Genomic DNA, 14600 nt, shown 5'->3' on the forward strand with positions numbered 1-14600 from the left:
AACATGCTGGATTCTATGGTTCTATGGTTCTATGATTCTGTGAATGTTCTGCTCTGAGGCACAATTCTTCCACCTGTTTCTTCCAAACTCTGCAGCACTTCCTCACAGCAATTTGGACTCAGCAACAGGAACTGCAAGTTCAAGCCAGGGCAATTAATAACAAATAAAATGATGACAATTGAGCAGAAAGCCAAACTATAGAGTCTGATTTATGGAGTCCCAGAATGGTTTAGGTTGGAAGGGACCTCAAAGCTCAGCCAGTTCCCACCTCCTGCCATAGGCAGGGACACCTCCCACTAGAACAGGTCGCTCAAGGCTTCATCCAACCTAGCATTGAACACCTCCAGGGAGGGAGCAGCCACAGTCTCCCTGGGCAACCTGTGCCAGTTTTGCACATCCTGTGGCTTTATGCTTATTTCAGTTGTTTGCAATACCTTGTTTCAATCAATTGGAATGCAGCATGGTAGGGATTGGAAGGGACCTCTGGAGATCTTCAGCTCCAAAGCAGGGTCTCCCAGGGCAGGTTACACCTCAACATGTCGATGGAAAGACATAATCCCTTCTTTTTAACCCTGTTTAGGTTTACCAATTATGTGGATTTCAACCCCAGTGGCACCTGTATAGCCTGTGCAGGTTCCAACCACACAGTGAAGCTCTGGGATATGCGAATGAAGAAGCTCCTGCAGCACTACAAAGGTACAGACACAGGCTGGGGCCAGAGTGGCTGAGAGCAGGCAGGCAGAGAGGGAGCTGGGGGTGCTGGCAGAGAGGAGCTGCAGAGGAGGCAGCAGTGCCCAGGTGGGCAGCAGAGCCAATGGCATCCTGGGCTGGCTCAGGAGCAGTGTGGGCAGCAGGACAAGGGAGGTTCTTGTGCCCCTGTGCTCAGCACTGCTCAGGCCACAGCTTGAGTGCTGAGTCCAGTTCTGTTGAACTTCATGAGGCTGGCTTGGAACCACCTCTCAAGGCTTTCAAGGTCCCTCTGGATGCCCTCTCTTCCCTCCAGCATGTCAACCACACCACACAGCTTGGTGGCATCTGCCAAACTTGGCTGAGGGTGCCCCCCATCCCATTGCCCATTTCATTCTTTCCTGGGGGTGGTGGCAAACCAGCTCAGATTGGCATTTTGCAAGTGACTTTTTTGTCCAGTCTGAGTCCTGAGGATTCCAGGCTGCCTCTGGCCAGCCTGATCTAGAGTAGGGTGTCCCTGGGCATGGCAGGGAAGGTGGAACAGGCTGATCCTTGTGGTCCCTTCCAACCCTGACTGATTCTATGATTCTTTACTCTATTTTTGACTGGGTTGGGTTTTTTTTTTAGAGCAGAACTAAGACAAATAATGTGGAGAGGCTGCTTGGGTTGGTTTGCCCCTAAAGGGTTGTACTTTGGGAGAAAAAGGGAAGACATCAAGTGTCCATGTCCTGTTAGAATGATGTTTACTGTCTTGTGAATGTGCTTTTCTCTTATCGATTAGTTCACACAGCAGGGGTTAATTGTGTGGCATTCCATCCTTCTGGGAACTACCTCATCACTGCTTCTACTGATGGGACCATGAAGATTTTGGATGTTTTAGAAGGGAGACTCATTTACACTGTCCATGGACACAAGGTATGTACAAGGATCCTGCTTAAGTTGACTTCACAGAATCACAGAAGCAGAGAAGCAGTCAGGGTTGGAAGGGACCACAAGGATCAGCCAGTTCCAGCCTCCCTGCCATGGCCAGGGATACCCTGCCTTAGATCAGGCTGGCCACAGCCTAACAGATTCATTGAGTGGTTTGGGTTGGAAGGGACCTTAAAGGTCATTCAGTTCCAACTCCCCTGCCATAGGCAGGGACACTTCCCACTGAGCCAGGTTGCTTGGACAAGTGACACTCATGGCATTGTCTTGTGCCTTGCAGATAAGCCTGAGTGGAGAGCAAAGTGTTGTGTCTGTGCCCTCGTGGCAAGATGTGCTCATAGAGTCATAGAACTGCTTGGGTTGGAGAAGCCCTCTAAGACCACCAAGTCCAAGCATCAACCCAGCACCACCATGGCCACTGAACCATATTCCACAGTGCCATATCCACACCTTTCTTGGTGCCTCCACCACCTCCCTGGCAGCCTCTTCCAATTCTGACCACTCTTGCAGCACACAAATTTTAACTCCTCTCCAAACTAACCCTCCCCTGGCACAAATTCAGGCCATTTCCTCTCCTTCTGTCACCTGAGACTGAGGAGCAGAGCCCAACCCCCACCTGACTGCAACCTCCCTTCAGAGAGCTGTAGGGAGCAATGAGGTCTCTCTCAGCCTCCTCTACTCCAGGCTGAACACTGCCAGCTCCCTCAGCTGCTCCTCTCCAGCCCTGTTCTCCAAACCCTTCCCCAGCTTTACCCTTCTCTGACCATGCTCATCCCTCAGTGTGTTCTTGGAGTGAGAGGCCCAAAACTGAACTCAGGCTTTTGAGTGCCCAGAACAGGAGCATGATCACTTCCCTGGTCCTTCTGGCCACACTGTTCCTGATCCAGGAGGTTGGACATTGGCATTCAGCATCTTGCTAACGTGCAGCAGCAGCTCTTCAGGCCACCCCTGGAGTGCTGTGTCCAGTTCTGGGCTCCTCCATTGCAGAGAGATGTTGAGGTGCTGGAAGGTGCCCAGAGAAGGGCAGCAAGGCTGGGGAGGGGTCTGGAGCACAGCCCTGTGAGGAGAGGCTGAGGGAGCTGGGGGGGTGCAGCCTGCAGCAGAGGAGGCTCAGGGCAGAGCTCATTGCTGCCTGCAGCTGTCTGCAGGGAGGCTGTAGCCAGGTGGGGTTGGGCTCTGCTGCCAGGCAGCCAGGGACAGAAGAAGGGGACACAGCCTCAAGCTGTGTCAGGGCAGGTTCAGGCTGGATGCCAGGAGGAAGTTGCTGGCAGAGAGAGTGATTGGCATTGGAATGGGCTGCCCAGGGAGGTGGTGGAGTTGCTGTGCCTGGAGGTGTTGCAGCCAAGCCTGGCTGGGGCACTTAGTGCCATGGTCTGGTTGGTTGGGCAGGGCTGGGTGCTAGGTTGGACTGGATGAGCTTGGAGCTCTCTTCCAACCTGCTGGATTCTGTGATTCTATGATTCAGTCAAGTTGCTCTGCAAAATCTTCCCTGCACTTTAATTGTCTGATATTAAACTTCATAAATCTCCTGAGACTTCTGAACCACAGAATCATAGAATGGGACAGATTGGAAGGGACCTCAAAGATCATCCACAGAAGTGCTTTTCCCTCTGCCTCACAGCACAGCTATTGCAGCAGCAGCACAACTTCACTCTGTCCAAACCTGTTTTCTCTTTCAGGGCCCTGTACTCTGTGTGGCTTTTTCCAAAGGTGGTGAAAAATTTGCCTCAGGTGGAGCAGATGCCAAGGTCTGTGGTTATTGTTTCTTTAATTGTCTTGATTTTGGTTCCAGTGGATGGGAATTCAATCTGGTTCTGTCACTGTGGTGTGCTAATTGCAGTGTGCTGACATCCAACCTGTCCTGGAATCATAGAATGGTTTAGGTTGGAAGAGACCTCAAAGCTCAGCCAGTTCCATTCCCCTGTCATAGGCAGGGACACCTCCTGCTAGAACAGGTTGCTGAAGGCCTCATCCAGCCTGGTCTTGAACACCTCCAGGGAGGTTGTGGAGCACAGAAGCACCGAATGTGATCTTTGATGTAATCTCAAGAGGTCCCTTCCAGCCTCTACCATTCTCTGATTCAATGCTTTTGCCCTTCTCCTGCTCTGTCTCTCTGCTGTAGAGCTGGTGGCTCCTGCAGATCATGGCATGAGTGCAGAACCCTGCAGGCTGACTTGGCCACTTCATCAGGAAGTGCTTTCTTCGGTCAATATTTAATTAAGACAGTCACAGGAGGTCCAGCAATGAGGTTTATTTGCTTCTCAAAGGCTGTTTTTATCAGCTGAACTTCTTTCCCTTTTCCTCCTGACCCTTCTGCTGGGAGAGGGCTCTTGATTCAACTTCTCATAGTTGTGTGCTAATGACCTGTGCAGGATTCTTTAGCTGTAGTTAGTTTATTCCTCAGTGGAGGAGTTTCTCAGAGGAGAGAGAAGAGGAGGATCACTTCTCTCACCCTGCTGGACACCTCTGCTCCAGCACCAGCAGGCTAATTCTGATGTTGTGATCTAGTACTAGGCATAGAATGATGGATTGGTAGGGGCTGGAAGGGACCTCTGGAGATCATCCAGTCCAACCTCCCTGCCAAAGCAGGGTCACCCAGGGCAGGGCACACAGCAACACATCCAGGTGGGTTTGGAAAGTCTCCAGAGAAGGAGACTCCACAACCTGTCTGGGCAGCCTGCTGCAGGACTCCAGCACCCTCACAGCCAAGTAGCTTTTCCTCATGGGGAAGTGGAACTCCCTGGGTTCCAGTTTGTGTCCATTGCTCCTTGTCCTATCACAGGGCACCACTGAAAAGGTCCTGGCCCCTTCTTGACACCTACCCTTGAGGTATTTGTAACCATTGATCCAGATCCCCTCCCAGCCTTCTCTCCTCCAGACTCAGCAGCCCCAGGGCTCTCAGCCTTCCCTCATCACACACAGCTTCCAGTCCCATCAGCGTCCTGTTGGCCTCTCCCCGGTGCTTCCCTGTCCCTCTTGAACTGGGGAGCCCAGAACTGGACACAACACTCCAGATGTGCTCTCACCAGGGCAAAATAGAAGGGCAGGAGAACCTCCCTTGCCTTGCTGGCCACACTCTTCTGAATGCCCCTCAGGATACCTTTGGCCTTCTTGGCTACAAGGGCACATTGCTGTGCCATGGAGAGCTTCTTGTCCAGCAGGACTCCAAGGTCCTTCTCCATGGAGCTGCTTCCCAGCAGGTCACTCCTTTACCTGTACTGGTGCTTGGGGTTGTTCCTCTACAAAGATGATGTCAACCTTGGAAGGGACCTCTGAAGGTCATCCAGGCCAACCCCCTCTGCATTGCTGTGCCATGGAGGGCTTCTTGTCCAGCAGGACTCCAAGGTCCTTCTCCATGGAGCTGCAGTGAAAAGACTTCACTGAATAGTTAGTTTTGGGGCACTGATTAAGCTTCAGGTAGTTTTGTGGTGGCTTCTTGCAGGTGTTTCTGTGGAAAACAAACTTTGATTCCTTTGATTACAAAGAAGTTCTTAAACATCACTTGAGAAGAACACAGCCTGAAGAACCTCCTCATCTTCTTGATGTTTACCCGAGGGCACCACATCTCCATGATGGAAGAGTTGAGGCACTTCAGGTGAGTGCAGGCAACTTGTATGATTGTCTGGTGGGGTTTTGATTGGGCAGTGGTGGTTTGGGGTGATGGTTGGTTGGCTCTGTGGGTGAGGGTTTGGTTGGCTCTGTGGGTGAGGGTTTGGTTGGCTTGATGGGGTAAGGGTTTGGTTGGCTTGATGGGGTAAGGGTTTGGTTGGCTGTGTGGGTGAGGGTTTGGTTGGCTCCATGGGTGAGGGTTTGGTTGGCTCTGGGTGAGGGTTTGGTTGGCTGTGTGGGTGAGGGTTTGGTTGGCTGTGTGGGTGAGGGTTTGGTTGGCTCCATGGGTGAGGGTTTGGTTGGCTCCATGGGTGAGGGTTTGGTTGGCTCTGTGGGTAAGGGTTTGGTTGGCTCCATGGGTGAGGGTTTGGTTGGCTCTGGGTGAGGGTTTGGTTGGCTCTGTGGGTGAGGGTTTGGTTGGCTCCGTGGGTGAGGGTTTGGTTGGCTCTGTGGGTGAGGGTTTGGTTGGCTTGATGGGGTGAGGGTTTGGTTGGCTCTCTGGGTGAGGGTTTGGTTGGCTCTGTGGGTGAGGGTTTGGTTGGCTCCGTGGGTGAGGGTTTGGTTGGCTTGATGGGGTAAGGGTTTGGTTGGCTCCGTGGGTGAGGGTTTGGTTGGCTCTGGGTGAGGGTTTGGTTGGCTCTGTGGGTGAGGGTTTGGTTGGCTCTGGGTGAGGGTTTGGTTGGCTCTGTGGGTGAGGGTTTGGTTGGCTCCATGGGTGAGGGTTTGGTTGGCTCTGGGTGAGGGTTTGGTTGGCTCCGTGGGTGAGGGTTTGGTTGGCTCTGGGTGAGGGTTTGGTTGGCTCTGGGTGAAGGTTTGGTTGGCTCTGTGGGTGAGGGTTTGGTTGGCTCTGGGTGAAGGTTTGGTTGGCTCCGTGGGTGAGGGTTTGGTTGGCTCTGGGTGAGGGTTTGGTTGGCTCCGTGGGTGAGGGTTTGGTTGGCTCTGGGTGAGGGTTTGTTGGCTTCATGGGTGAGGGTTTGGTTGGCTCTGGGTGAGGATTTGGTTGGCTTCATGGGTGAGGGTTTGGTTGGCTCTGTGGGTGAGGGTTTGGTTGGCTCTCTGGGTGAGGGTTTGGTTGGCTCTGGGTGAGGGTTTGGTTGGCTCTGTGGGTGAGGGTTTGGTTGGCTCTCTGGGTGAGGGTTTGGTTGGCTCCATGGGTGAGAGTTTGGTTGGCTCCATGGGTGAGAGTTTGGTTGGCTGGGTGGGTTTTTGGTTGGGTTGAGAGTTGGTTGTATCTTTTTTGGGTTGCTTTGGAGGACTTTTTTGGGTTGCTTTGGGGGATATTTTGGGTAGCTTTGGGGGTCTTTTTTGGGTTGTTTTGTGGAGATATTTTGGGTAGCTTTGGGGGTCTTTTTTGGGTAGATTTGGGGAGTATTTTGGGTAGTTTTGGGGGTCTTTTTTGGGTTGTTTTGTGGAGATATTTTGGGTAGCTTTGGGGGTCTTTTTTGGGTAGATTTGGGGAGTATTTTGGGTAGTTTTGGGGGTCTTTTTTGGGTTGCTTTGGGGATATTTTGGATAGCTTTGGAGGTCACTTTGGGTTGCTTTGGGGGAATTTTTTTAGTTGCTTTGGGGGTCTTTTTTGGGTAGCTTTGGGGGTATTCTGGGTAGTTTTGGGGAGCTTTTTGGGTTGCTTTGGGGGTCTTTTTTGGGTAGCTTTGGGGTTTTTTTTGGTTGCTTTTGGTGGTCTTTTTGGGTTGCTCTGAGGGGCTTTTTTGGGTTGTAGTTTTTGGGACTGTGTTAGGACATTTTTGGAGTTGGCTTAGTTTCCTTTTGGGTGTCTTGCTGCTTTGAGAAGCCCTGCAAAATGCTTGCTAAGTGGAGAAACACCTCATTACCAATACTGAAAGCACACATCAAGGAAATTTGATGGCTCAATGTCAAGAAATTATCAGTCTCCTGACCTAATATTTTTGGATGTTTTCCATGGCTGCAACATTTATAGCAATTTAAAGGCTTCTGGCTCCATAAGCAGTGAAAAGGACTTCAGAGCTTTGTCATTTGTCCTAAGGAAGTTTTGTCCTCTTTTGGTACATTTTACTTTGCAAATAGCATCTTTGATCCCCTGCTGAAATTTTAGTGTGGTATTAATTAAAACAAACATTCAGAGCAGAATTAATTCCATTTACTAAGATCTGCTGCTGAATTTGCTGTGCCTATCACTGACTTTTCATCTCTCATTAACTTTTCACATACTGGAGGCCTTTTGAAAGCAGATGGAAGGCAGAAATGAGTTTCCTTTCAAAACACAGCACTGAGTTTTGAACCTGTTAAGATGTGTAGAGTGTGAAAAGCTACTTTTTAGCTTCATCATGAATGTGTTCAGTGCCATTTGTTGTATTCTCCTAGCTGAAGAGGATCCAAGTTTACTCTAGGTGGCAGAATAGAAGTAGAAATAAGAGGATGTGACTTGTTTGAGTTGAAGACTCCAATAAAGCTCAGTGTTCAGCTACACTGGAAGCTAAAGTTCTCTTTGGATGGTTGGAGAGTGAGTTCCATCACTTTCCCAGGATATGTTTTGTGAGGAATTTCAACCTTCCTTCTTTCTTTTATTGGTTATTGATTTTTTTAGTGGATTCTTAGCTTTTTGTTACACCACCAATGTGTTATAGAATCATAGAATCAACCAGGTTGGAAAGGTGGGGAGATCTCTTTTCCAGATTGGATATAGCTAGACTCAGACTGGGCTGGAGATGAAGAAGAAATCCTCTCCAATGAAGATGGTGAGACACTGGCACAGGTTGCCCAGGAAGGTCTTGAATGCTCCCTCCTGAAGGTGTTCAAGGCCAGGTTGGATGAAGCCTTGAGCAACCTGGGCTGGGTGTCCCTGCCTATGGCAGGGGGGTTGGAACTGGATGATCTTGAAGGGCCTTTGCAACCCAGACTTTTCCAAGCTGTGCCAGGGCAGGTCTAGGCTGGATGTTAGGAGGAAGTCCTTGGCCAGGGAGAGTGATTGGCATTGGAATGGGCTGCCCAGGGAGGTGGTGGAGTGGCTGTGCCTGGAGGTGTTGAAGCCAAGCCTGGATGAGGCACTTAATGCCATGGTCTGGTTGGTTGGGCAGGGCTGGGTGCTAGGTTGGGCTGGCTGAGCTTGGAGCTCTCTTCCAACCTGCTTGATTCTATGATTCTTTATTTTCACAACTTTTAAAGGCTGTTTCCAGTCCTTAGTGAATGAAATCCTCAGTGAATTCATGTAGTGAATGCAGAGAACTGATGTGGTGAATTCATGCAGTGAATGAATGCTTTAATGTAGCAAAGAGTCCTCTTTATTTCACTGCTGTAGCTCTGCTGCTGCTGAAACAGCAATGCACTAATTGTGTTTTGAATAGGTCAACCCTGCATTTGATGTGACCAACACACAAACACTTGAACCACCTGTCATAGAGATCAGAGCCTCTTCGTCTTTCAGTGCTCAGGTGAGTTGCCTTTAGGTGGGAAGGGAGAGGAAATAGATGGAAAGGAGAGGAGGAAGATGGAGAGGAAGGGAAGGAGGTGGAGAGGAAAGGAGGAAGATGGGGGGAAAGAGGAAGATGGAGTGGAAAGGAAGGAGATGGAGGGGAAAGGAGGGAGATGGGAAAAGAGGAAGATGGAGAAGAAAGGAAGAAGATGGAGAAGAAAGGAAGGAGATGGAGAGGAAAAGAGGAAGATGGGGAAAGAGGAAGGTGGAGAAGAAAGGAAGGAGGTGAAGAGGAAAACAGGAATATGGAGGGGGGAAGAGGAAGATGGAGAAGAAAGGAAGGAGGTGGAGAGGAAAGGACGAATATCAGGGTAAAGAGGAGGATGGAAAGGAAGGAGATGAGAGCAAAGAAAGGAGATGGAGAGGAAAGGAAGAAGATGGGGGAAGGAGAAAGATGGGGGAAAGAGGAAGACGGACAGGAAAGGAGGAAGATGGGAAGGAGAAAGATGGGGGAAAGAGGAAGATGGACAGGAAAAGAGGAAGATGGGGGAAAGAGGAGGATGGGGGAAAGAGGAAGATGGGTGGAAAGGAAGGAGATGGAGAGAAAAAGAGGAAGATGGGGGGAAAGAGGAATATGAAGAGGAAAGGAGAAAAATGGGGGAAAGAGGAAGATGGAGAGGAAAGGAGGGAGATGGAGAAGGGAGCTAAGAAAAGCAATCAGAATGAGAAGTGGACTGTACCAAAAAGCAAAGCAAGAAGAAAAGGGCTCCTGCTCTGGCAGGGGGTTGGACTGGATGGTCTCAAGAGATCCCTTCCAGCCCCTAACGTTCTGTGAAGCCTCTGCAATAGTTTAAACTAAGAAATGTGATCTGTCTCAGTAACACAGATTTTAACACACTTCTGCCTGCTCAGACTGGAGGTGAGGAAGAAATTCTTTGCAGTGAGGGTGGTGAGACACTGGCACAGGTTGAGGGTGGTGAGACAGTGGCACAGGTTGAGGGTGGTGAGACACTGGCACAGGTTGCCCAGGGAGGTTGTGATGCCTCGCTGGAGGTATTCAAGGTTAGATGAGGCATTGAGCGACTTGCTCTAGTGTGAGGTGACCCTGCCCATGGTAGGGGGGTTGAATCTTTAAAGTCCCTTCTATGATTCCATGAACCCTAACTTGTCCCTTGAAGCTTTCTTGCTCAGTTCCCCAGTCTAACCAGGAGATGGTGTAAGAGCAAAGCTTTCAGGTTGCTGGCAGTGGGAGATTAAAGTTAGCAGTAATTTTAACAACATACTAAGCAGAAACTCTAATTAGAAGCCCAGACTAATTATAACTGTTCAAATTTGGGCCTTGCTCTCATACTGTTCTTGTAGCTTTACAAACTATGGGAAACCTAAAGATGAAATTCCCAAAGTGAATCATAGAATGGTTTGGGTTGGAAGGGACCTTGAAGGTCATCCAATTCCAACCCCTCTGCCATGGGCAGGGACACCACTCTCTAGCCCAGGTTGCTCAAAGCCTCATCCAACCTGGCCTTGAACACCTTCAGGAAGGAGACATCCACAACCTCCCTGGGCAACCTGTGCCAGTGTCTCACCACCTTCACTGCAGAGAATTTCTTCCTCATCTCCAGTCTAAATCTCCACTCTTCCAGCTTCAAACCATTGCCTTTTGTCCTATCACTGCCAGCCCTTATCAAAAGTCCCTTCCCAGTTCTCCCGTAGCCCTCTTCAGGTACTGGAAGCTTGCTCTGAGTTCTTCTTGGAGCCTTCTCTTCTCCAGCCTGAACAGCCCCAACTCTTCCATGACCTAATATCCAACCTGAAGCTCCCCTGGCACAGCTTGAGGCCTCTTACCCTACACTTCTTGTAGTGAGTGGCTCCAAACAACCTAGTATCAAGGAGTGGCCTCACCACTGCTGACTGCTGGGGAACAGTCACATCCCTAGACCTAGCCACACTACTCCTGGTGCAGGCCAGGATGCTGTTGGCCTTCTTGGCTCAGTCTTATGGAGCAATTAAACTGGAGAAGTTTATGGAATCATAGAGTGGATTGGGTTGGAAAGGACCTTCAAGATCATCCAGTTCCAACCTCACTACCGTGGGCAGGGACACCTCACACTGGTGCAGCTTGCTCAATGCCTCATCCAACCTTGAATACCTCCAGGGAGGCATCACAACCTCCCTGGGCAACCTGTTCCAGTGTCTCACCACCCTCACTGCAAAGAATTTCTTCCTTATCTCCAGGCTGAGCAGCCAGAAATGTGTTGAGCAGCTTGCTCAAGTGGTGGTGTTGCCATCCCTGCAAGTGTTCAAAGCCAAGCCTGGCTGGGGCACTTAGTGCCATGGTCTGGTTGATTGGACAGGGCTGGGTGCTAGGCTGGGCTGGATGAGCTTGGAGGTCTCTTCCAACCTGGATGATTTTATAAGACCTCATCCAACCTGGCCTTGGACACCTCCAGGGAGGGGACATCCACAACCTCCCTGGACAACCTGTGCCAGTTCACTGCAAAGAATTTCTTCCTAATCTCCAGTCTCAATCTCCCCTCTTCCAGCTCAAAACCATTCCCACTCATCTTATCACTAGAAGCCCTTGTGGAAAAGTCCCTTTCTGGCTTTCTTTTAGCCCACTTCAGGTACTGAAAGGCTGCTCTAAGGTCTCCCCAAAGCCTTCTCTCCTCCGTGTTGAACAGCGCCAGCTCCCTCAGCTTGTTCCCTTTCTCCTTTTAAGGCTTTGAGTTCTCTGAGAGGGGGTTAGGGAAAAAAAAAAGTGGTGGTTCTTTCATTTGTGGTTGGTTGTTCTTTTTTTTTTTAAGACAGAATCATAGGATTAGATCCTCCTTGGATCAGCTTTTCACATGACACTGGTATGGCATGTGGGAGGAAAAGGAAGGCAGCGCTCGAACGGTGGTGTCGTAGGAGGAGGAATATGCTCTCCTGGTATGGAATCTACAAAACCCCCCTCTTCTGCAAGGAGGGGGAAAGGAGGATTTCTCTTTTCAGCTTTGAATCTCTCCCTAGAAAGGCATAAATTGTACCCTGAGCGACTTTAACCATGACAAGAGTTTGTGTGGCTGAAGGGTTAATAAAGAGAGAGAGAGAGAGATAGATTGATAGATAGATAGATAGATAGATAGATAGATAGATAGATAGATAGATAGATAGATAGATAGGTGTGGGCTGCCAAGGGGAGCAGAAGGAGAACCTCTCCTTTGAGGGGTATTAGGAAATTAGGGAGCTGTATATAAGCCAGCAGTGTACCCAGGCAGCTGAGTGTGAGCCAGCAGAGTGCCCAGGCAGCTGAGTGAGAGCCAGCAGTATGCCCAGGCAGCTCAGTGTGAGCCAGCAGTGTGCCCAGGCAGCTCAGTGTGAGCCAGCAGTGTGCACAGACAGCTGAGTGTGAGCCAGCAGAGTACCCAGGCAGCTGAGTGTGAGCCAGCAGTGTGCACAGGCAGCTGAGTGTGAGCCAGCAGTGTGCCTAGGCAGCTCAGTGTGAGCCAGCAGTGTGCCCAGGCAGCTCAGTGTGAGCCAGCAGAGTACCCAGGCAGCTGAGTGTGAGCCAGCAGAGTGCCCAGGCGGCTGAGTGTGAGCCAGGAGTGTGCCCAGGCAGCTGAGTGTGAGCCAGGAGTGTGCCCAGGCAGCTGAGTGTGAGCCAGGGGTGTGCCCAGACAGCTGAATGTGAGCCAGCAGTGTGCTGGAGGTGTTTGAGGCCAGGCTGGCTGAGGCTGTGTGCAGCCTGCTCTAGGGTAGGGTGTCCCTGGGCATGGCAGGGGGGTTGGAACTGGCTGCTCCTTGTGGTCCCTTCCAACCCTGCCTGATTCTGTGATTCTATGTTGAGAGTGGTCAGGGAGTGGAATGAGCTGCCCAGGGAGGTGGTGGAGTGCCCCAGCCTGGCTGTGTTTCAGGGTGGTTTGGATGTGGTGCTCAGGGCTATGGTTGAAGGTGAATCTTGCAGAGTAGGGTTCTAAGATGGACTTGGTGCTCCTGAGGGGCTTTGCCAGCCTGCATGGGTCTGTGGGTCTGTGAAATGTTTCTGCTCTGAAGGGGTTGCCCAGGGCAGTGGTGGAGTCACCATTCTCAAGGGAGGTGTGGACCTGGTGCTCAGGGACATGGTTTAATGGTGACCTTATGGTGCTGGGTCAGAGGTTGGACTGGGGATCTTGAAGGTTTCTTCCAACCAGAAATGTTCTGGGGTTCTGTGGACAGGCTGAGAGAGTTGGGGGTGTTCAGCCTGGAGAAGAGAAGGCTCCAGGGAGACCTCAGAGCTGCTTTGGAGGGGACCTAAAGGAAGGCTGGGGAGGGACTGTTTAGAAGGGTCTGTGGTGATAGGACAAGGTTTGAGACTGGAGCAGGGGAGATTTAGGTTGGACATCAGGAGGATGTTCTGCACAGTGGGAGTGGTGAAACACTGGAACAGGTTGCCCAGGGATGTAGCTCAGGCTCCATCCATGGATACATTCAAGATCAGACTCTGCAGCCTACTGTAATTGGAGGTGTCCTTGCTGAGTGCAGGAGGGTTGGACAGGATGACTTTTGAGGGTCCCCTCCAACCCACTGCAGGCTGTGAAACTCATCACAGGAATAAGCTGAGGCAGTAGAGGTTAGATCTCCAGGGAGGCTGGAAATCCAGTCAAAACCACCTGAATCCCCACCAGAATTCCTAATGGCAAGCAGCCAGACTCCCAAATACCTACCCCAGGAGATAAGGGGGAAATGTTCATCCCACTGAGAACCCCTTCTTCAGCTCCTGGAATTGTCCTGCTGCTGCTGCTGCTCATTTCTCCTTCCTTCCTACCTCACAGCAAGGCTTTGCTGCTCTCCCACCCCTTCTGCCTCCTGCATCAAGCAGTTCAACATCTCCTTTATTTTCACAACCACTGAAAAAGGGAGGAAAAAAAAAAAAACCCAAACCTCAATCTGGGAACCTTTTTTTTTCCCTTTGGGACTTCTTTTTGCTCTTGTTTCATGCAGTGCTTTTTCACTTCTCAGCTGAGAGGGAGGTTGGGTTTTATTTGCCAGGCTGTAAGGAAATCCATCGCTCACCTCCGCTTCCTGATAAGCTGCTGCTGGGAACACAGGAAAGTTGATGATGTCTTGGGTAGGTTTGTGGGGTTTGTTGGCTTGGGTTTGGGGTTTTTTTTTTTCCTTACTGACAGCAGCAAAAAAATAAATCACTGTGGAGGCTGTGAAATGTTCCATCACCTGACCTTGCTCCTGTAAACAGGATTTGGAGGAAGCAAAGCAGTGTGAGCTGTAATCTGGAAGTCGCAGCGGCAGCGCTGGCTGGGAGATGTTTGCTGTTCTTTCTCTTCCAGTGCCACTTGACATTGAAAACAAGCCCAGGGCTTATTGTTCATTTACAGTAGGGCTGCCACAAAGTAGTTGCAGTACAGAATGGCTGGAGAGCAGCCAGGCAGAGAGGGAGCTGGGGGTGCTGGCAGAGAGGAGCTGCAGAGGAGGCAGCAGTGAGCCCAGGTGGGCAGCAGAGCCAATGGCATCCTGGGCTGGCTCAGGAGCAGTGTGGGCAGCAGCACAAGGGAGGTTCTTCTGCCCCTGTGCTCAGCACTGCTCAGGTCACCCCTTGAGTGCTGTGTCCAGTTCTGGGCTCCTCCATTGCAGAGAGACGTTGAGGTGCTGGAAGGTGTTTGGAGAAGGGCAGCAAGGCTGGGGAGGGGCCTGGAGCAGAGCCCTGTGAGGAGAGGTTGAGGGAGCTGGGGGTGTGCAGCCTGCAGCAGAGGAGGCTCAGGGCAGAGCTCATTGCTGCCTGCAGCTCCCTGCAGGGAGGCTGTAGCCAGGTGGGGTTGGGCTCTGCTGCCAGGCAGCCAGCAACAGAACAAGGGGACACAGCCTCCAGCTGTGCCAGAGGAGGTCTAGGCTGGATGTTAGGAGGAAGTTGTTGTCAGAGAGAGTGATTGGCATTGGAATGGGCTGCCCAGGGAGGTGGTGGAGTCTCTGTGACTGGAGGTGTTGAAGCCAAGCCTGGTTGGGGTACTTAGTG

The 14600-nt window shown here is 50.9% G+C and overlaps 1 protein-coding gene across 6 annotated transcripts in view; it reads left to right on the plus strand.

Annotated features, from left to right (window-relative positions):
* Positions 1 to 14600, plus strand: part of POC1B (POC1 centriolar protein B) — a 36472-nt gene that overhangs the window by 15183 nt on the left and 6689 nt on the right. For 3 of the 6 annotated variants that reach the window (XM_064154932.1, XM_064154934.1, XM_064154933.1), the window contains 5 exons: positions 581 to 696; positions 1469 to 1602; positions 3294 to 3362; positions 5057 to 5209; positions 8547 to 8633. In XM_064154932.1, coding sequence (XP_064011002.1) covers positions 581 to 696; positions 1469 to 1602; positions 3294 to 3362; positions 5057 to 5209; positions 8547 to 8633 — 559 coding nt within the window. Of the gene's footprint in view, positions 1 to 580; positions 697 to 1468; positions 1603 to 3293; positions 3363 to 5056; positions 5210 to 8546; positions 8634 to 11418; positions 11543 to 14600 lie in introns of all 6 variants that reach the window. The other 3 variants (XR_010304962.1, XM_064154931.1, XM_064154930.1) reach the window with 3 other exon arrangements.

This window comes from Pogoniulus pusillus, chromosome 15 (assembly GCF_015220805.1).
Source record: "Pogoniulus pusillus isolate bPogPus1 chromosome 15, bPogPus1.pri, whole genome shotgun sequence".
Taxonomy (NCBI): domain Eukaryota; kingdom Metazoa; phylum Chordata; class Aves; order Piciformes; family Lybiidae; genus Pogoniulus; species Pogoniulus pusillus.